General features: G+C 44.4%; 2 protein-coding genes across 3 annotated transcripts in view; both read left to right on the top strand.

Annotated features, from left to right (window-relative positions):
• The window catches only part of capn15 (calpain 15), a 40,085-nt gene extending 29,994 nt beyond the window's left edge, over positions 1 to 10,091 (top strand). For both annotated transcript variants that reach the window (XM_070989939.1, XM_070989938.1), the window contains exons 7-12: positions 264 to 416; positions 2,567 to 2,728; positions 2,830 to 3,065; positions 3,206 to 3,375; positions 5,186 to 5,364; positions 6,727 to 10,091. In XM_070989939.1, the coding sequence (XP_070846040.1) occupies positions 264 to 416; positions 2,567 to 2,728; positions 2,830 to 3,065; positions 3,206 to 3,375; positions 5,186 to 5,364; positions 6,727 to 6,904 (1,078 nt within the window). In that variant the 3' untranslated portion in view covers positions 6,905 to 10,091. The remainder of the gene's footprint in view (positions 1 to 263; positions 417 to 2,566; positions 2,729 to 2,829; positions 3,066 to 3,205; positions 3,376 to 5,185; positions 5,365 to 6,726) is intronic.
• A 2,383-nt stretch (positions 10,092 to 12,474) lies between these two features.
• On the top strand, positions 12,475 to 20,650 carry LOC139349931 (putative protein MSS51 homolog, mitochondrial). The gene is made up of 6 exons (XM_070991001.1): positions 12,475 to 12,632; positions 12,891 to 13,040; positions 14,996 to 15,120; positions 15,426 to 15,989; positions 19,710 to 19,803; positions 20,443 to 20,650. The coding sequence occupies exons 1-6, from the start codon at positions 12,475 to 12,477 to the stop codon at positions 20,648 to 20,650; spliced, it is 1,299 nt and encodes a 432-aa protein (XP_070847102.1).
• Positions 20,651 to 21,277: the final 627 nt, after the last annotated feature.

Genomic DNA, 21,277 nt, shown 5'->3' with positions numbered 1-21,277 from the left:
AACAGTGATTCACCTGCCCTTTTCCTGGAGGGAGGGGGACGCTCCAATTTGGTTTTCCATCATACCCCTCAGTTTTTCACTGTAGGGAGGCCGCAGTAAAATGAAATGGGTTGTTAAAAAGTAGGCAATCATCCATAAGAGGAGCAATATGAGTGTGCAGAGATGGGGATGCTGCATTGACACTTTAACTGGATCCTGTTTTTGGCTCTCACTTCTTCTTTTTCATCTTCCTCCCCGCCTGTCGCTCTTTGCCCATGCTTCAGGCTGTTGCGGCTGCGTAACCCGTGGGGTCGCTTCTCCTGGAACGGCAGCTGGTCGGACGAGTGGACGGACTGGCCGCAGCACCTGCGCCACGAGCTCATGGCTCATGGCAGCAGTGAGGGCGTCTTCTGGATGGAGTACACCGACTTTATAAAGTAAGAGCCACATTTACAGCGAAATCATACTTCCTTTTTTCAGCGGCACCTATGCGTATCTAATCTACCCGAAACTACTGTTTGGTTTGTTCAACTTCTTTTCACAAAGACAGATTTAACCACAATGTCATCACAAAATCTGTAAGCGGTATCCCACAGCTTCCTCTTGTGCAGATGTCGTGTCATAAAGTAACTCACTCTTTGAGACTGTCTGTTCCCAGTTGCCCTTTCTTCTACGGCTGGGTGATCAATCAAATTTTACTTTCAATTACGATAATGGCTTCCAACAATTATGAAAGATAATAGATAGGTAGATAATACAATGAAAGACAATTGAGATAAATCAATTCTCGTGCTGCATTCAGTTTGGCAACAATTCTTTTTTAGAGACGGGTCAATGTTTCCATCTGTAACATCTTCCTCAGCATCTCAATATTGAACAAAATAATCATGATTAGGATTTTTGCCATAATCGAGCAGCCCTACTTTCTTCCCCCTGGTGGCCTTGAACATCTACAGTCGACGCTGCACCGTAATATTTAATCATCTTTGGTGAGAAGTCATTGCCATCAGTTTTCAGTGTTGACTTCACAGTCAGTCACTGTGCCCATATGTTGAATGCACAGATTTTTGTCTGCTAATTAATGTGAGCCTAGCTGTGGCTGCTGACTCTACACTCACACACTTTTTTTTTAACACTTAGATTTACGACATTGCTGCCAGGCAATGATAAACATTTATGTGTGTGCGTGTGCGTGTGTGTTTTTGCTATTTTTAGTGCTTTGTGTTTGTTGACAAATGCATCATACGCCGGTTCCCGAACCACAGTGTTATTATGGAATTGCATTTTTATTGTGTTTGCTTTGGTTGGCATGCATTCTGCAGGCAGAGGCTTAGACTTTTCATGGCTCTTAGTGTGTTTTGTCATATTACATTAATCCTGTCATTCAATCACACACAGCATCAAGTCCTGTACCAACTGCCTGTAACAGTTTCATTGAAAACAAAACTGATAGTAATCTGAAACATAATAGGGAGCGGTTGCCCCTGTTACTCACTGAACCGCAATGTTAGAAATGGCCAAATGAAACTGAACTGAATTACAGCCCTAAAATCTATCGAGTGAAAAATCGAATAAAGCTTCAAGAGAATTCACGTGGCTTTCAACAGAAATATTTGTCTCAGTGTTTGTATTTTGTGCCAATACCCTGATGTTCCACTCAGAGAAGTGAGGTCACGGACAAAACGCTTCGAGGCGCTCGCCTCGAAAAGCTTTTTTTCTCCTGATCAATGGACGATGTCACAAAGTCCATAAGGATAGGAGGTTCATCCAAAGATGAATTGCGCGTGTGTGTGTTTGTGTGTGGGTCTGTTATTCATGCACCTCGTGTCGAACAAAATAAGAGTTGCAATAAGTCCAGAAGGATCAATGTGGCCATCATCTGAATGACTCAAACCTGAAAAATGTATTCGGCCCAGACAAGAATCCCATTTGTCTTCCGAGTGTTCATTGTTTTCTCTGACAGACAAATAATCTCAGCGTTGTGCTATAGGACAAAGCTACAGCCGGTGTCTGCTTAGACTCGTCTTCCTGGAAAAAAATGACAAAAGTGTCAGCTTGATGAACAAATATCAAGACACTTATATGCACTCATATGCATCAAGTGAACAAATAGGACTGATTACTAATAACATTTCAGAGCTTCTTTGTTGAAGTGCAGAAATATTTATCTCCAGTGATCAAAACCTACTGTAAAAACTTTTTTCCTCCTCTCTCTTCGTCGTGATTGTCAAGAAGACAAAAGTAAGATCTAAGACAGCAAGGTTAGGAAGTGATGAAACAATGAAAAACAGACTGAAAGTGAGGAAGAGAATGTCTCTCGGGGCCTCTTGCTTTGAAGGAGGAGGTCTGATATGTTAGCAAGGTAAATGGTGTTTGTACGGCAGCACCCCTCGGAGGCTATGCTAATGTTAAAGAGCTGCTTGTGATGCATACAAATAGACTTTGCTCACGACAACGAGGGAGAGCAGCCGGTCAAATTGTTGGTGCATCAGAAGAACAGGTCCTTCTGCACATCTGGAAACATACAGGCCTGATGTCAGATGTATACTAACGAAGGCTCTGTCCTCTCATCCATCTCCTCCAACAGGTACTTTGACTCAGTGGACATCTGCAAGATCCACTCCGACTGGCAGGAGGTGAGACTACAAGGTTGCTTCCCCAGCAAGGCGAGCGGGCCGGTCACTGTCACAGCCCTCACCGTGCTGGAGAGGACAGCGCTGGAGTTTGCTCTCTTCCAAGAGGGAAGCAGGTAAACAGTCTTCAGCCCCTCCTCTCCTCTCCTTAAGTTAGTTTTCTTTCGTCCCGACCTTTTGTTTGGAGCTGACCCATTCATCAACTCTGCCTCTCCAGGCGTTCAGACACAGCCGACAGCCACCTGCTGGACCTGTGCATCATGGTGTTTCGTGCCTCCTTCGGCAGCGGCAACAAGCTGATTCTGGGCCGCTTGCTGGCCCACAGCAAGCGGGCGGTGAAGAAGTTTGTTGGCTGCGACGTGATGCTGGAGCCAGGGGAGTACGCTGTCGTCTGCTGCGCCTTCAACCACTGGCAGATGAATGTCAGCGGGACGGGAGGTCCACCCACGCCCAGTAGGTGTACAGACATAATGCGCATGACAGCACTTTAGGCTCTCTGCTCATGCATATTTACTCAACATCAACACAACCAGTCAGTTGGCTTTAAACCTACCGTAACTTATTCTGAAATGCATCACTGTGCCCCCTCCCAGTCTCGAGCCCCACCAGCGGAGCGGCACGACGGCCCAGCCAGGACTTCCCTGGCTACATCCTTGCTATCTACAGCTCCAGACAGGTGATGGTGGAGCAGGTGGAGGCAACCGCCACCACGCTGGCCGACGCCATCATCCTCCTCACGGAAAACAAAGGCGAAAGGCACGAGGTGAGGGACACACACGAGAGAACATGCATATCTGTTATTATTCACCGCAGCTCGCCACATGTTTGACAAAGAAAACTTCACATTTGAGCAAGACAATATGCAGGAAATGCTACCGAGCAGTGCTAATGAAAGGTGCTAACACAAGAAATTCAGCAAAGCACCTGAAGGACCAAACCATAACCACTACCTGCCTAACCATTATCCTAACATTAAGCCAAGTCAAAAACGACTTAAGGTATAGGGACTTGAGTTTTCTCCCCATAAGGAGGGTGAGTCCACACAATATGACTGTGTAAAAAGATTTATGTCCCCACAACCTGAGTAATACATGTCCACGCACACACACTTTGTTCATCTTTGAGTATAATATATTTGCTTGTGAAGCCGGAAAACGCTTGCACCTCTGTAAGCCACTTTGAGATAACACTTTAGATTTCCTCTGCACAGTCCTGAATCCCATTCTGCCTTAACACATGCAAGTACGCGCACATTATCTCTCCTGCACACACACACACACACACACACACACACACACACACACACAGGCACTCACACTCGTGGAAACAAATTATTCTGGCGTTCCTGGACTGCACTTTCCTGAAAGTGCTGTCACATCGGCTCGTATTTGAGAGGATGACAGAGCTTTTTAAACACTCGAGATCATCTTAAGTCATTCAGCTCCCCAGGAATTCACCGCTCAAAGTGGATGGGCCGAGCACTGCGGAGTGCATGGCAGCCGCTACACAAGCGTTAGTGTCTTAACAATATGGCTAAAAAAACTTTTTTTTGAGTGGGCTGGTAATAAATAATTTGAGCAGTCCAGAGTTTTGTACTATGAACACATATATGTGTTGCTGACAGATATTTTTTAGGTACAGTGGCTTCAGTGGATGCTGTTACTGGGCCACTGGCCATGAAATGACGGCAGCTAAAGCAGTTAAGCAACTCTTGTATCTGTCATCTCACCTCCAGACAGAGCTGTTACTGCGAATAAAGAATAACAGTTTCAAAAGCATTTTAACGCTGCGTTGAAAAATATAAATGTAAAAAATATTGAGAAATATTGTCGGTGCTGATGTGTCCAACCCCAATTCCAAAAAATTTGGCATGCTCTGAAAAACATAAATGAGAATAAAATGCAATCATTTGCAAACAACCTGTGTTCCTGTGATTCGGAATCAGAGAGGAGAGTGTCTTTCAGCCATATGAAATGCCAGTGTCCACTTTTGGTGTCAGTCCATCAATAGACCAAGACTGTGCACTGGCACTGACTACTCATACTAGCAGAAAATGACCTGCCTGTCTGCAGAGAGTGTCCTCAGTAGACCAGAATGTGGTCTTACATTAGGGGAAAAACTTCTTAGCCTTTGTCACTCTACCAGAAGAAGTAACACTCTCTACACCTGGATCAGCTTCGGGCGTTTAAGTGCATATATGAGGTTTGGTTAAGAACAGAAATTGGAGGGAGAGCAGCAAAACCATACACCGTCTTATCTCTAACAATAGGTGATCCATACACAGATTAGCAGTGATTCCACCTGCAGTCACTGAGGACTGCATCCCTGCTCCCACACCACAGCCTGTTCTCAGCAACTCCTTCCCCATTCTTCAGCCTGCACCGGTTTCTGCAGCTCTGCTGTGGGGGTCTGTGAGCTCAGGGAAAATGTGTGTCAAACTTGGTCCGATTTTGTTCTGGAGTGTCACACGAGCAGTCACAAGACCAAACAAAAATGCATATTTTTGTTGCAACAACAGTGTTCAAACAAGTGTTCAAAGGTGTCTTTTCTGCTTTGTTCGTGTGTGCTCTCAGGGCCGCGAGGGCATGACATGCTACTACCTGACCCACGGCTGGGCGGGGCTCATCGTGGTGGTGGAGAACCGCCACCCCAAATACTACCTCCACGTCTCATGTGACTGCACTGACAGCTTCAATGTGGTGTCCACGCGCGGCAGCCTCAAGACCATCGACAGCGTACCGCCTTTGCACAGGTACGCACACGTACCTCACTCCCTCTCTCTTCCTCACATCCTCACAACTCTGAACATTTTTTTTCTAAGTTTTTTTTTTTTTTCTGTGAAGCTGTATTTTACCGTGGATGAAATAACCCGAATAGATAACAAGTGAAGAGACTAAATGCTCTGGGAACATTTGGTACAGGCTCAGCAAACATTTCTAGGATTACATCTGTACCTACTGATATAAATGCAGTGATCCCAGAGGGTTCGGATTCTAGCATTCTATATTCCTTAATAATCTACATTAGGCTGGCCTCAGCACAATTGTAGCTGCCTTTATTTTGTGTAGGTCCCCATTTTTTCTCTTCACATTAAAGCTTTAAAGATAATACTAAAGATATTATAGGTCCAGACACAGCTGTGAAATCCAGCGCAGTGGAGCTGTTTACACACCATTGTGTTTCTCTGAATTTAGGTTCTTAGGACATCTACTGTGTGAATGTTTAAGTCATACAGACACTTTACAGCACACATTAATGTAAAATTACAGCCTTATCCTCTTCATCTCCCACATAATGGTAAGCTGTAAAATGTGACCACGCATGAGGGCCACGTCATTTTCTCTCATCTAACAAGAACATTATGTCGGTTCACTCAGGATCACACTCTTATTTTCTGATGTTCTCCCTCACTTGCTGTTCTGCGGTCAAAGCATTTATCAGATAGGTAATCATATTCAGAACAAGATATAATTCTCACTGTTGTGTACTGAAATATCCTCAAGATGATGGAAGCCAAAGTCATCAAGTTTTATTTTTTTTCTAATTTCCTGTCACATTTCCTCATCTTGTCCTCAGAATAGACCGAATCTGAAAAACAAGTTGCTCCAGAGTGCTGATTAATCAGCTTGTATTCCTCCAATCCTAACTTTGCTGACCAGCTAATAAACGCTTCCAAGATGAGTGGCACACTTGGGGACTGTCTGAAAAAAAAATTATTTATTGTAAAAACAAAGAAATAAAACAGTTACGTCAAAAAGATTAAAAAAATACTTCTTCACATTTATTTTAATTCATTGGATGGTAGAATTGGGTAAGAGGAGGATTGAAGGTAAGAGGAGTGTCCAAATATTAATTACACTGGGAAGGACAATGTTTTTTATACAAAGAACTATAAGGTTCATCCCTCCTCCTCACTCCAGTAATTATCATACAGTCCGTTCCTTCACGGCACTATACACAGAGCACAAAAGAAAAATACCATATTTGTATTCAGAACGTTCAGCGTGTGTTTGATCTGCCGGAACTGAAGCTGGAGAGGCCGAAAACTGGAGTCGTCTCTCAGCGTCTCCATTTTTTATTTATTTTTTTCAATGTGCTTTGTCTCCCCCTGCAGGCAGGTGCTGGTGGTGCTTTCACAGCTGGAAGGAAACGCTGGCTTCTCCATCACCCACCGCCTGGCTCACCGCAAGGCGGCCCAGGCATCCCTTGGAGACTGGACCCCCACCAAGGCCACACACAGCCCCCAGCTCACTCCGGACATTGACGGCCTGCACCGGCCCAGGCCGCTATGACCACCGCCCACGATCTCACACTCACACAGACTGTAGTCCAACAAACTGTCATACCACTGGAAAACCGGGCGAGGGAGGGCGAGTGGTGTGTGCAGCCCTGAAACACAGAGATGCACATCCATGCGTCTTTTGTTGGATGAACACACACCTGAATGTAAAGCAGAAATGGGCAGCGTTTACGCACTGCCCTCTTAACGCTCCATAAAAGTCTCCATCTGGCTCGCGCTCTTCCCCTTGCCAAGTGGATGTGCCATGTCAGGATGAAATGAGGGAAGTGGGTCACATGGAGTGACCGGGACTTACTCACAAAACTTTTTTTTTTTACCCAGACACCTGACAGGATCCAGCTCAGACTGTTTTTTTTTTTTGTACAAGCGCTGTATGTGGAACAGATGTCACCCATGAGTATTCGTGGAGACAGCCCTGCTTTCAGAGAGCTTCGCGGGAGTCAGGGTGGAGTGCCGTAACTACTGAGCCATTTTCTGGCCCACAACCTATGAGCCAATCACCCGCAGCGATCGGACAGTTTACCCTATGTCGTCCACGAGGACAGCTAACAAAGCAGGACACTTCAGGGTGGAGTTGATCTCACTCAGCCCTCAGTACGGTACTTAATGAGCCAAACCCAACTTCTAGTTCTACTCATAGTCATGTTTATTTTTATTTGAGAATATACTCATCGGTGTTGCTCGTTTTATACATGACCCTTGTCGCCGTCTTGTCCGTATTTGTGTTTCTGAGGTTGTAGGAAAAGCCATCATTCACACAGTACTGTTTGTCCCCGCTCTCCATCGTCACCACAGTGCTGTCTAGCGCTCTCTCTAGCTCAGGACCAAACCCATGATTTGTACAGGGAGCTGGAGTCAAGCGAAACCTCAAGCGGACGTGTGTGGCAGGTGTACGGCGCAGCTGGAACAGCCTCGTTCTGTATCTCTGTTGTTCGTCCCTCAACGCGCTTAACCAGCCAGGCTGCGCTGCGGAGAGTAATCGGGGAGTTTTACCTTGTGAAATACTGACACATAATAGAATTCCCACGCTCGTGCTTCAGTAGACTAACGTACAATTTTTGCTTTTTCCCTACAGAGAAACAAACACTGTACCTCCTTTTTTTCCTCCGTTCTTTTATTTACTTTAATTCATTTTCACTCTGCCTCAGTTTGGGGTCTAAACGCTGGAGGCGAGTCATTACATGACCGGCTTTGTAGTTTTCCCCTCAGGCATGCTGGCTTTTGTCATCCAGTGCGGCAGTCAGTTTACATCTTTGCACATAAATTCACACTTGGGGAGCAACTCTGCTCTCTAGACGTTTATATAGAGTGAATTAATGCTGCATCTTGCACTTTTGGATAGTGACACCCCAAAATTTGTGTCTGATCTGGTTTATTTTTGGTACTGAAGGTCAGCAGGTGTTTGTCTATTTTTCACACATCAACAGATTGCCAGTGTTTTGATTTACACTTTGGTGTGCTTAGGGAGTGCTCGAGGAGCTAGTGGCTGTTTGAACAGCGGGTTTGCCATAGGGGAGCTCTTAAGAGGAGCTGCCGAGTTTACTTTGGGAGGTCAGGGACCATTTTTGTTTGCTTGGGTGCAGTGCAAGCATCTGGGCCATTCTCCCGCAAGAATACACTGACAGCACATTAGCGACAGCACTGTGTCCTCGTGTAATAACAAATTAGCATTTTGTCAGACTGCGTGCACACATAACAAGAGAGAAGGGGACCCCTGAGACACTTCGTGACACAGAAAATAGTTAAGTTCCCGTTGTTTCAAAGGCTGACTTGCCTACAGCTGTTTTTTCACGTAGGTGCTCTTTCAGGGCGTCACCCGCTTCCAATCTCACCAGTGTCAAAGCCATTGCTCCTGCTTCCCCGAGGATCTTTCAGTCCTCACCATGGCAACGTAGATGTTTCATGAGAGACAGGGGAGAGACGAATGCGGTACTATAGTAACAGAATAGAGTGGGAGACTTTCTTGTCAAGTAAAGTTGATGTCTTACTCTTATGTGGTGAAATGGGGAAAAACTTGAAAGCTGATGAGCAAAATCCTGAAAAAAAAAGCTATTTTTTTCACATCAAAATCAGAGTCTAAACATTAATGTTCCCGCATGAGACGATTCAGTTCAGGACCTGAGCTCAGCCTTGAGGTAAACAAGTCCGGAGACATGCATCATCTCATGAGCGTTGTCCTGTTTGTTGGCAGTGTCAGCGTTGCACCGTGTGTCGATGCTTTGCAGTCTTACTCTGCACAAACCACGTCCACCGGCGCCGGTGAGACTGCACTTCACGACACCTTCAGGACAGCTTGTAAGAAAGCCACTACAGCGGTGTCACGTTTCTTTGACGAAACGCGGAGCTGAGGTAACTGTACATATGTTTTCCAAAGAAACATAATGACCACTTTGAGAAGTCTGTCTGCCCTGCGTGACTGTGTGCGTGCTCACAGCTAGCTGTGAACTTAGTGTCTAATTTATTTGTATACGTGATTTGCAGGCCTGTTGTCTGATGAATATTGTTGAATACTGGACTGATGAATGACAGATAAAGGAATGTGATAATTTATGGCTTTAGTTTGAGCCCAGAGGGATTAGCTTGACCAGAAATGAACCTGCACTGAAACACCTGCAATGACAAGGCACCTCAAAATTCAATGTTGTCTCTGGATCACTTTACATTTACATGAGATTGATTTTTTTTATATATATACACTTTGATTTTTGTTCATTTTTGTGTCATAATTGTCATTTTGGCTCGTGCTGGTGTCCTATGAACCTACTCCTCTTCTGTGAAGTCCTGGTGGTGACTCCTCTGTGTGGCATGAGCGCCCCCTGCTGTTGAAGAGGCTGCAGCCAGAGAACAGCTGGTCGTTCACAAACCAGCCAACTCAACGCCTTTTCTCTCCTTTGTCTGGTTTCCTCCTTGTAAATTGTACAGACTGCAATCTTAAACCACACAAAAGATAAAAAAAAAAAAAAAAATGAACTGACCCTTTTAAACTTGTAAAAAAAAAAAAAATTAAAGTATGATAGTAGAAACAAAAAAATGAAACTTAATGCTGAAAAAAATGAAACTCTGAATGTGATATATATTTTATTGATCTTTTCTGGGGGGAATATGAGTATATGTGTACAAACATATGTATGTTTAATTTTCAATCTCAGGTTCCGATGGACCAAATAAATTTTTTTAAATTAAAAGCATCATCTGTCGTCATTATGAGCATCATGTTTTCCACATGCAAACAGGCTTTGTTACTGTGCAGCCTGACATGCACACATAGTTCAACAGTGTCAGAGCAGAAATCAGTTTATTTATTTATTTATTTATTTATTTATTTATTTATTCTGTTCAGCCTGTTGTACTTTATAAATAACGAGAGAGTCAAACCTTTCAAGCTGCATATATTACATAATAGAGTGATGAATGGATAATGTATTTACATGTCAAAAATGTTTTTCCACTTACGCAGGCTCTTGTTTACTGCTCTATGATTGATTCTAGAAATCCTCTTTCTGCCGTGTTATCACTGATTCCTCTTTCCTCTTCATATCCGGGTCTTGAAGTGCCTCTCCTCACCTCCGAGCGCCCTCTCCCCAGCAGACGCGGCGTGTTTTTTGCAGAATATATCTCTCGGTTATCCTGTGTTTGTGTGCATGTGTCCACTCCCTGTTTGAGTCTCCACCTCTTCTCCCCCCTACCTTCTCCCTTCACTCCACCCTTCTTTTTCTAAAAATGTACTTCTGTCCTTCCTTCTTTGGCCCCCATCTTCCTCTGAGGCGAACCTCCTCCCCAACCCATCCAACTCCCTCTCCCACTCCCATCTAACCTCTGTGGCTCCGTGGTGGTAAATTTTACTGACCCTAGGAGAGACGCCGTGGAGCCTCCACAACGTGCTGACAGCATAAGGAGCTGTCAATCACTGTCTTCTTTCCTCTGCTGAGAACTCAAAAAAAAGCCACTCTGCTTGTCTGGAACCAAAGGTATGACTGCTGAATTATCTGCTGTGTATCGGTGTAGTGAAATACCATCTTCTTCTTAGTTCCAGAGTGCACGACAGGGCGAGGTTAAACTGTGATAATGCTTAGTCAGATAGTAGTGGGACAATTTTGCATGCTAAAAAACTTAACAGTGTCCCGGTCAGATGTGTGAGGAGAGACAAGGAGAAGACCTGCCCTCTCCTGGGAAATCTGTTCATTCCCAACCCCTCGCCTCCCTGGTGCTCTGTAGATACCAGGAACTAATTAGATATAGGCCTTTCAATTTTGTCTGAAGACGTGATAAGGCTAAATCACTCCCCAGCAACACTTTGTATTAAATTGAAAAGATACAGAGTTCCTCAAAGTAGAGGAAAAGTTGTTTTCATGTCAGACTGGAACTCACTGCGTTGCGAGTACAAAACAGTGTCTGAGTGTGATAAAGGAAAGCATTGATTGTGCGCTCAGGTTGCGAATTGACTTTCATTGCTTCAAGCTGCACGGAGATGTGAAGGCCAGGTGAAGCACTGCTGTACTGTAGAGAGGTTGATATATTTAATCACACTTAAATTACACACACCCAACAGAAATTAGATTAAATTTAGCATACTTTCAGACGTAAAATCTAAAGAAAGACTTAAGGAGGCATATGAGCTGCTGGTGTGCACCAGATGATCACATTTCCCCTCCCTTCTTATTTTCACCCCGTCAAGCCAACTAAATAAATCATGTGACTTGCAAGTGTGGGGACGGGGCATGACGACTCAAAGAGCGTGCCCAGTGAGGCATCAGCCCGTCTGAGATTTGGGTAATCCTCCTTGTCATGAGAGGTTTCTGTCATCAGGGCCAGAGTGTATGTGTGTGTGCGTGACAGAGGGTGTATTTTAAAGCACAAAGGCAGTCCTGTCTGCTCCACGCTGACGTATCTGTGTTGAGACGAGATACCTGTGGCTGCCTTGAATGGAACACAGTTCAGAGTGACTGCTCTCTCTGGGCTCATGTATAACCTGTTTCTCTCTCGCTTGGTGAAAATCTTCCTTGAAAAAGTCCCGTGAAGCTTTTGTATAACTTTGTATATTTCCTAAATGTTATCATTGGTTCAGAAATAGCTTCTGAGGGTCCTGGCAGCAGCGATGCGTTATCAGTGGCAGCATTTCATTCCCTGTCTGGAGTTTTGTAATCGCAGTGAAAATCTTTGTTGCTTAGTACAAATACCTCCATGTGGCTGTATGTCCTTCCACCAGAGTCCACATTTCCAGCCCTGCTTCTTCTCATTTGTCAGTCTGAGCAGATAAACTGATGGATTTGATGTGTAGGAATGTGGGCTATGTCGACGGGGGTGCAGTGTTTCAGGTGCCGGTGAGGCAATGAAACATGAGCCAGGTGCCGTTTAACTGACAGATCCGTGAGTTTAAAGGCTTATCAGTCAATGAAACGCTGCGTAGCATTTTATAATACTCTGTGACAGGATTTTACAACTCTGAAGAGTTATTACAACAGAAATTATTTAATCTTTCATTATGACAAAACTGTAAAAACATGGCGTTGATGTTGATTTAATGCGTCATTCCTCTCCCAGTGGACTCTGAAGTTCCACGTCATGGCGTCCCAGATCCCAGCGCTCCCACAGTCTTACGCTCCAGGGACTGACACTGTCTTTTCTGACCAGTCCGGCTTTTTCTCTCTGGACTCCAATGTTCCCGGCCTCTCTAAAGTGATTCTCAACAAGCTCAATATGAAGGACTATGGAGAATACAGGTACAAACCACAGATATTAACATGGAAAAATCAGTGTTCAAACCAATACGATCAGCCCGACTGTCTTGTTTCTCTTTTCCATCCAGACTGTGATTAGTTTATATGGCATGTGTGTTATAAATTATAGTATAATTGCACTTAATGGCTTCACATATAAACGCTTTCACAGCTTCCTCTGTATGTTAGTTCAGCGTCTCTGATTGCGCCAAATTCTTGAACATGTATCCTGCTTTGCCAAATGTGTCTGATTCTAATAAGGGCCGCTGTTGAGGGAAACGCTAAAGGAATCTTGTTCCGCAACTACAAAGAGTTGTTCCAGAAGATGGAGGAGACCTTCAAATTCTGCACCAGCTGCAACAAACTCCCAGAGCACCTCACCGAGGGTCAGACCCTGAAGCGCTGTGTGAAGTGAGTGCAGAGCTGTAGGATCATGCTCGGCAGCGACTGCAGAGATGTGTTGATGTGCGGTCCGTGACGTGCGATTTGGCAATATTCTGGTATTAACTACGATTAACATTAATTGTTACTGACAAAAAGATATTTTAGGCAACTGAAAGCTACACCATTGTCTGGTCAGCTCTGTTATCGCCCGCTCAGGACATTGTTTTGACGCTGTTGTCCAATAACTGTCATGTGTGAAGCATTACCAGTTGTATCAGCAGCAGAATGATAGGCCACCAAGGTGTGGACAGCTCTCCAGAGGTGGACAATGGCCAGTGGCAAATATAGCTAAGCCCCCTGACTGTGATTCATCTCTCTGCAATTTGGCAGCTTATAAAGAGCAGCTTAATGCAGTTCATAATGTCCCAGCTTCACAGAATGTGTTTCAAGGAGTGTATTGAGAATAAGGATATGCTGCATATTAACGAGTGCCTCGTTGTTTTTGTGCCTCATTTTTCTTCTGGCTCTCTGCTTCCCCTGTCGCTCCCTTTCTATCTCATTCCCTCTGATTCACACTCTCTATCTCTCTCTCTCTCTCTCTCTCTCTCTCTCTCACACACACACACACACACACACACACACACACACATACACACACACACACACACACACACACACTGTCTTGCATGTGCGGTCCCTTGAAATTCTCAGCTGCCACTGTCTCTCTCAGAAAACTTACCATCAGCAGACATTGAGGCAGAAAAAACAACAGAACTGCTGACAAGTGAACTTTGAGAATTACCACAAATAGTCCAACAGTACCTGCTTGTGACTCCCCATCACCTTTTTCTCGCTCTTTTTGATTCACATTGATCTATTTATTACTCTTACGGCTGAGGCATCTCTGCAATTGTGTTTTCTATATTACCTTTCAAGGGCACCTGTGTTTTCTCACCTTGCTTGGTCTCACGTTGTCCACTTGTATGCGTCTTTTGAAAGATTAGGACGCCCAAAGTGTGACAGGACATGTTTGCTGATAAATGATTTTATGGAAATGTGCGTGCCTCTGAGGCTGCAAATGATTGCAAAGTAAAGTAATATAGTCTCCCACGGCACCAACTGGCACTGGCTGTCAGACTTCTAATCCAACACATTACCTCACCACCTTAACAGGGTGACAACGCAAAAGCCCACATCCATGCAAAGAGGTTGCAATGTCAGTAATAAATTCTAGCTTCAGCATACCGTGGCTGTTTTTGTCAGCTGCTGTCTAAAAGGACAGAATTCATCTTCAGTGTCAAGAGTTTTCCACCGATTGAGAAGGTCAAATATAAAGAAGGGTCCTATAGGGATGTAAGATGCTATTTATGTCCTGGCAGGAGACATTCAAGCTGATTTTCTATTAATAAATAGGTATCCTGAAGCACCCATAAATGAATGTCTTATAGCCCACAGCAGATTTGGTAATTGATACTTTGGTTTGCATAAAACACCTGAAGAGAAAAGTGTTCATCACTGATGACTTATGCATAGCACTGCTTTGAGCTAATGTTGATGGTAGCATGCTAACATGCTCAACAGAGATATGATGTACAGTATACACACGTAAAGTATATATAGTATGATACTTGCAATGCTAGCATGCTGATTTCTAGTAGGTGTAATGTTTACCGTGTTCAATATCTTTCAGTTTCTGCAGCTTAACATGTTAGTTTATGATTAGTTTTACATTTAGCATTAGTTTTCCAGTCATTTGGTCATGAAACAGAAAATTTGACCTGATGATGGCACTAGATGAAAGATTAGGGGCTCTCAAAGTCATCAGAATTCATCCTCCCGGCATCATGAAAATCTGTAGCATGTAATAGTTGCTAGCATTGCTAAGAATTCAAATGTAAAGTTTGGGGATATATCTTCCATGCCTTGCATAATTTCTTTCCAAGTCATCTCTGCATTGTTTTCACGCCATCTTTCTGTCACAGGTGCTTGAATGTGTACTACTGCACTAAGGACTGTCAGAAAAAGGACTGGCCTCAGCATAAAAAGGTCTGCAAGATCCTGCGTCTCGTGGCCATTGACAGACTAGTGGAGTGGCTGATGTTCACTGGTGAGAAATGAAAAGGCGGCGCAGCTGAAATTAAAAAGCCTAAATAGCTGTTTGAGTTCACAAAACAGAGAAATCACATTAATGAGATGGCATATTTTAACGCTGAGCTGCAGAAATTAAATGCCTGAGAGACAGAAACTGACAGAAAGTCGAAGTGTGATGCAAATTATGATTAAAGTTCTGCAGCCTTTGAATCTCTCCGATTTTCAAACACCATGTGAACTTGCCAGACAGAATCAACACTAATCCGTGCCCTCGGTTTTGTGTCACATAAATCCATCATAAATGTTCTACCACCTGTGCAGGAGACCTCCCGTTCCCCACCGTGAAGTGGTCCAAGTCCGCTGCTGATGTGAAGAACTGGGAAGACTGGCTTCCTATGCAGGGGGAGCTCACATCACATCTGGATGCCATCTTGTCTGGTGCCAGCATGGCGAACCTTTGGAAGAATGCCAGCAGGCCAAGGCCAGAAGAGCCTGATCTGCAACAGTCTTTATGGCGGATTCAGAGCGAGTTCCTCTCTCGAGTTCTCACTGTCGGGATGGCCATGCAACACTTTGGCCTCGACCCGTACGCTAAGCCTCTCACTATTCACTTAGCAGGTGCATCGCACAATGAGACTATGGGAGCCAGACTGACTGACTATGATGAGCTGAACAACATGTTCCCCGGACACCAGGGTATCGAGATAGTCATGGTGGGACCAGAAGTGGTGGACGGCCCCATCATGAGGCCTCCTCTCAGGGCGTTTGGCCCAAAGAGAAGAGTCTACATCAGCGCCTACAAGGGCCTCTACCACCAGTTCTGGGAAGATGTGGTGGAGAAGGAGGAAGCAACCAAGCCGGATTTGGTGGTTGGATTTCATCCTGGTATGTGCACAGCATCCTGCCAAACAACCTCTAAAATGTCGGGACAGGTCTGGCTGGAAGGAGATTTTCACCTTAAAATGCCTTTAAATCAACCAGTAAAGAACATAATGCAGCTATAAATAGAAACTGCTCAGCTTAAGTGGTCAGCTGTCTTGGAGATCCAGTAACTCGTCTCCCTTTATGCTCATTTGACAATCACCTCTTTCAGAGAACAGAGCAAGTAGGAGACGTGTAACTCGCTAGATCTGGCCTATTCATTAACACGCCAGGCTTTTATTGGGGATTTGGGTGATTAACGAGAGCAGCTGGGAAAGAGTTTGGCTTCTCATTGCTGGACTCAGCATAATGTCAGTAAGCTGCCCTTTTGAAAGACGAGTCTCAGTTCCTCCCAGTTTCACTCTGACGAACACTGCAAGCTGCAGTCGTGTGCAAAAACAATCTCACCATGCCTGTCCCCATTTTCAGTCTGAGGACATGCACTGGTCTCATCTAATAAAACTTTTTTTCTGGAATTATAGATCGAACTTTTGGAATACAATACAAAACTGCAACTTTTTCTCCACCTCATGACAAATAGCATGTTAGACTGAAAGTCTGAAAGTAGACTACCACCTCATTAAAGTGTCACTATAACCCCACACCTTCTAAGCTCTTGCACTGAATCAGATCACTGACCCTTTAACCTGCAAAGCAGCAGTAAAGCCCCAACCCAACCGCATCCATAACCCTGGCTCAGTCATCACTGCAGGCTTCACTGGAGCTAAATATACAGGAATCAGTCATCCTGCGAGTAAACTGCCGGAGTGCCTGGCTGCGTTTCATACTGCAAAGCTGGCAGAGCGCTGCATTATGACACAGTTTAAGTGATAGAGGAGCAGGCAGCGTGACAAAAGGAATAAAAAGGGAGGTGTGTATATATGCAAGAGTGACAAAGAGAAAGAATGAGAGAGGGGAGCGCTGCTGGAAAGCGGTGAAAAACAGACACTGGCCTTGGAGGATAAGGGAGGGAGGGTCAACTGTCAGTTCTCACACAGGAAATGGCTGTGTTACCCATACAGAGATAGACAACTGGAAACAGGAGCTGCATAAACACAAACACAACATCCAGAGAGCTTTCTGTTACCCTCGATGAAATAAACCAGATTTTCATCATTCTGAAACAGATTTCTTTTTTTTTTTCAGGCCAGGACACAAAGGAAGTCTATTACCATTAACAGCAACTTTATCCACCATATGGCCCAAATTCACCCTGGAGCCAGGCAATTATTGCAGTCATTAACAGTCCGACTATAATGTCTCTGTGTCACCTTATCTCCTGAGGGTCCAAACGCCTAAACACTTACTCCCTGTTAAATGTTTTATCATGATGAGAAGTGTAACCTCGGGGATGCTGGTATCGTGCCATGCATTATTCAGATTAAAATCCTCTCTCTCCGCAGTTCTCCTGGAAAGATGTGGCAGGCGGTGGATAACATGATACCATCTGTGTGCCAGCACCACAAGCCTCACAATGCTCTGCCTCTGTTGCATGCTCTGAGCCCCCCCTCCGACACACTTACAACCAGTATACACACCAGTATGCGCTAAACAGCTGAAGTTTTAATAAATTCATGGCTTACTTTCCGATTTCTCACATGCATACTTTTTCCGAGATGCTGATTAAAATTTAATCTGTGATTACATGTTTCCCTTGGACAAACTAATAATGTGAGACTTTCTCCATCAGCACAGGGAAATTCTCTGTTTGCTGCTCTCCCAGTTTTGTCTCACTCAAGGACACTTAAGCAGGATGGATTTGCAGTATTTACTGCCACAGTGGCTCCAATTTCATCTGATTGAAGGTCGAGCTATTTGCCACACTACCCATGCTGCTCAGAGGAAAAAAAAAAGACATACTAATGATATAAACCAGAGTCGGGGGAAAGCGACATCTGTCAGTTAATATGCTGCAGGATTACAAACCCAACCCCAGCACAGATATAGCTGGATTTCTGCACTGGAATGACGTGGATTTTCAGCTGCCGCGGTGCAGGTTAAGTTAGGATAAGCTTTCTCCAGTCCAGCTGAAGTTTTTAAGTGCGCTCAGCCTGTTTGGGTCAAGATTAGCGTCGTCATTTTGACTGACTGCAAAGCAATGCCAGTGACACGTTCAGGAGGAGGGATATTCTAACAGGAGAAAGACACGAGCAGCTGGAGACTAATCAAACCTAATCTGCTCACTGGAGTCTCTGTCACTCCGTAAAGATTTGTATGGTGAAAAACAGACAGCTCAATAAGGGCTTTCTAGTGTCAGTGTCATTCAGCTGATTTATGCTGCATTCAGGTGCTCCTCAGATGTTCCCCTTTCCTGAACTGGGTAGTTGCTCTTCCGATTTTGGTGTTTTCATGAGCTTTTAAGTCAATGTGGAAACAACATGGACGCTACAAATAAGACTAATGACTGACTAATCAAGTTACTCTGTGTGGACAGCAACTAATAGTTACAACCTAATACCATATTACAAATTACAGGAGGGGAAAAAATGATATGAGTCAGCTTCTTCCTGGTGGGATGCTGCATGAACTCACATTTTCCTGTCAAAATGAGGACAGTTTTGGATGCTTGACAGTAAAGGATTCTGTTTTCTGATTTCCGCTCATTGCATTGAAGCAGGCTGAGCTCAGATGGAAAACAGGTGACGTCTGAGTTAGTTTTACAAACCTAAAGATGTTTTTTTGCCATGTTAGTGTGGAAATGTTTGTCTGTTGTTTGGTTGGTCCACCACTTTTGTCTAGACTCAACAACTATTTGATGGATTGCCTCAAGATTTGGGACAGATATCCACTGCCCAGACATTGGATCCCAATGACTTTTTCTCTAGTGCTACTATCAGGTTCACATTTGTGGTTTTGAGTGAAATGTCTCAACTGCTGCTGGATAGATTGCCATGAAGCTGGGTGCAGACATTTTAATTTGTTTCAATACTTTGGTTTATGGTGAATACCTGCAAAACTAGTGACGTTCACATCAGCATCATCTGTGCTTTGTAGCATGCTAAACCTAAACTGAAAGGGTGAACATTATATCTCATGAGCAGGTTAGCACACTGACATTAGCATGAGTACGGCCTTGCAGAGCTGCTAGTATAGTTTGGGTCTTTTTAAACTTTGATTTTTGCCTACTTAGTCGGGAAAACATATTATAATGTTACAGAGAAATAGTTAAAATTTGATGCCACATTTTCAGGGGATTTAACAGTGAAAGTGACTCTGGTTCTGGTTATTTTGTAATCATATTAACACACTTTGGCTGCACGCTGGCGCAGCAGGTAGTGTGCGTGCCTCACAGCAAGAAGGTCGCCGGTTCGAATCCCGGGTTGGGCCTTTCTGTGTGAAGTTTGCATGTTCTTCCCGTGCATGCGTGGGTTCTCTCCGGGCACTCCGACTTCCTCCCACAGACCAAAAACATACTCATTAGGTTAATTGGTGACTGTTTTGAGTGTGTGTGAGTGTGAGTGTGAATGGTTGTGTGTTTGTGCCCTGCGATCGACTGGCGACCAGTCCAGGGTGTACCCCACCTCTCGCCCATTGACGGCTGGGATAGGCTCCAGCACCCCCCGCAACCCCCGAAAGGGATACGCGGTATAGAAAATGGATGGATGGATTAACACACTTTGTACAACCTTGAGCGGATATTAACAATATATCTCATACATGGGTGTTTTTATGTTTTTAACACAGGGTTTCACGCTAACCAGGGTCTGGTTGAAGGTTGGCTGCCCACCCTCCTGCTGCTCAGAGATTATAAGATCCCTACTCTCTTCTCCATGTACAGGTAAGTCACAGCCTGAATCATACACCTGTTTCACATTTCAGAGCTGGGATAACAACATTTCTTGCCCTCTCAGCAAAAGTAAATATTTTAAGTTCTTTGCACCACAGGGACTCATTAACTCACAAATCTGCTAGCCAAAACTCTGAAATAAAGATGTTATTCCCAATGAATAGGAATCTGTCCAACCTCCTCCTCCCCCTCCTGTATTGTTGAATATTACACCCTTTCCTCCTCTATGGCTGCTCCTCACCTGACCTCATCACCACAGTCCTCAGTCTGAACACAGTTATCTTTGCCCACAAACCAGACCACACCACTCCTTCCACACTCCTTCCCTCTGGTGGCAAATACCAGTTTCTTGTTTGTACACAGGCCAAGCTGAAGAAAAGATTTATTTCTTCTGCTGCAGGCGCTCTCAGCAAACTCCCCCTGTAGACTCTAACTTGATGATATAGCAAAGTTATTGATGTTGTTCTCTTTCTCTTCTGTTGATGCTGTTCCTCTATAATTTCGCCCAAACTGTTTTCTTGTGGGTGGATGTTAAAATAAGTCTTTGAGGTGTTTAATCTCTCCACTGTCTCTCCTGAGGATGATAAAAGTTGCTTGATTAATTGATTCCTCTGCTGTCTGTCGACGCAGCGAAATGGAGCTCAAATGCTCACTCCAGATCCTGTTGGAGTTGGAGATGTACATCAAGGACAGCGGGCCAAATCCATTTACCTCACAGAAACCAGAGCAGGTCCAGTCCTGCCCCAACAAAACCCCGGTCTACTGCAACTCTCACTATGTCTGTTTCCACGGACTGCTGCCTCAAGAAGACTTAGAGGAGCTCAAGCCTGACAATTAAGGATCCATAAGGAAAAGCCTGTTTTTGTTGTGCTTCCACTTGAAAGATTTCAAAATCGGATTTTGGGACTTCCTGAGGTCTTTGGGGCGCTTCCTGTAGCCTTTTAGAGATGGACACCGCTTTGCTGTGCTGCCACTTGGCACATATGGACGCTGAAGCTGCCACTCTCAGCTGGGGCAGAGAGGGTTCATCATAGAGAAGAATGTGCTATCACTGCTGCACGAGTCCTGAACTACTGTGCTTTGAGTTGTGAAATTATCAATTAATGAAACAGACACAGAAATCCCTCAAAGCTCATTATTTAGGATGATGGCACCTGAGGGTGTCAGCGGGCGACAAAGGTTTTCGCTGTCGGTGCCCTGAGGTGGCATGGCTGCTGGATAAAAAGAGTCATGAATGTACATACATAATGAGACCAAACGGTTCCCAGTAAATTGTTCTGCAGCTAGACTCATTTCCAAATCTCACAATAACTGCATGTAATCAGATCATATGCATGCTCATGTAGCACATGATCTAAAATTACACTTGAATAAATTACATAGTGCCACAGTGCCTGAATTTAACTTATTTTTTCTACTCTGTTTCTCATTTCTAGCTGTTCCAGGCCTTTAAATGGTGAATCTA

The sequence above is a fragment of the Chaetodon trifascialis genome, chromosome 21, assembly GCF_039877785.1.
Source record: "Chaetodon trifascialis isolate fChaTrf1 chromosome 21, fChaTrf1.hap1, whole genome shotgun sequence".
Classification (NCBI taxonomy): Eukaryota; Metazoa; Chordata; class Actinopteri; order Chaetodontiformes; family Chaetodontidae; genus Chaetodon; species Chaetodon trifascialis.
This window is presented reverse-complemented; position numbering and strand designations above follow the sequence as displayed.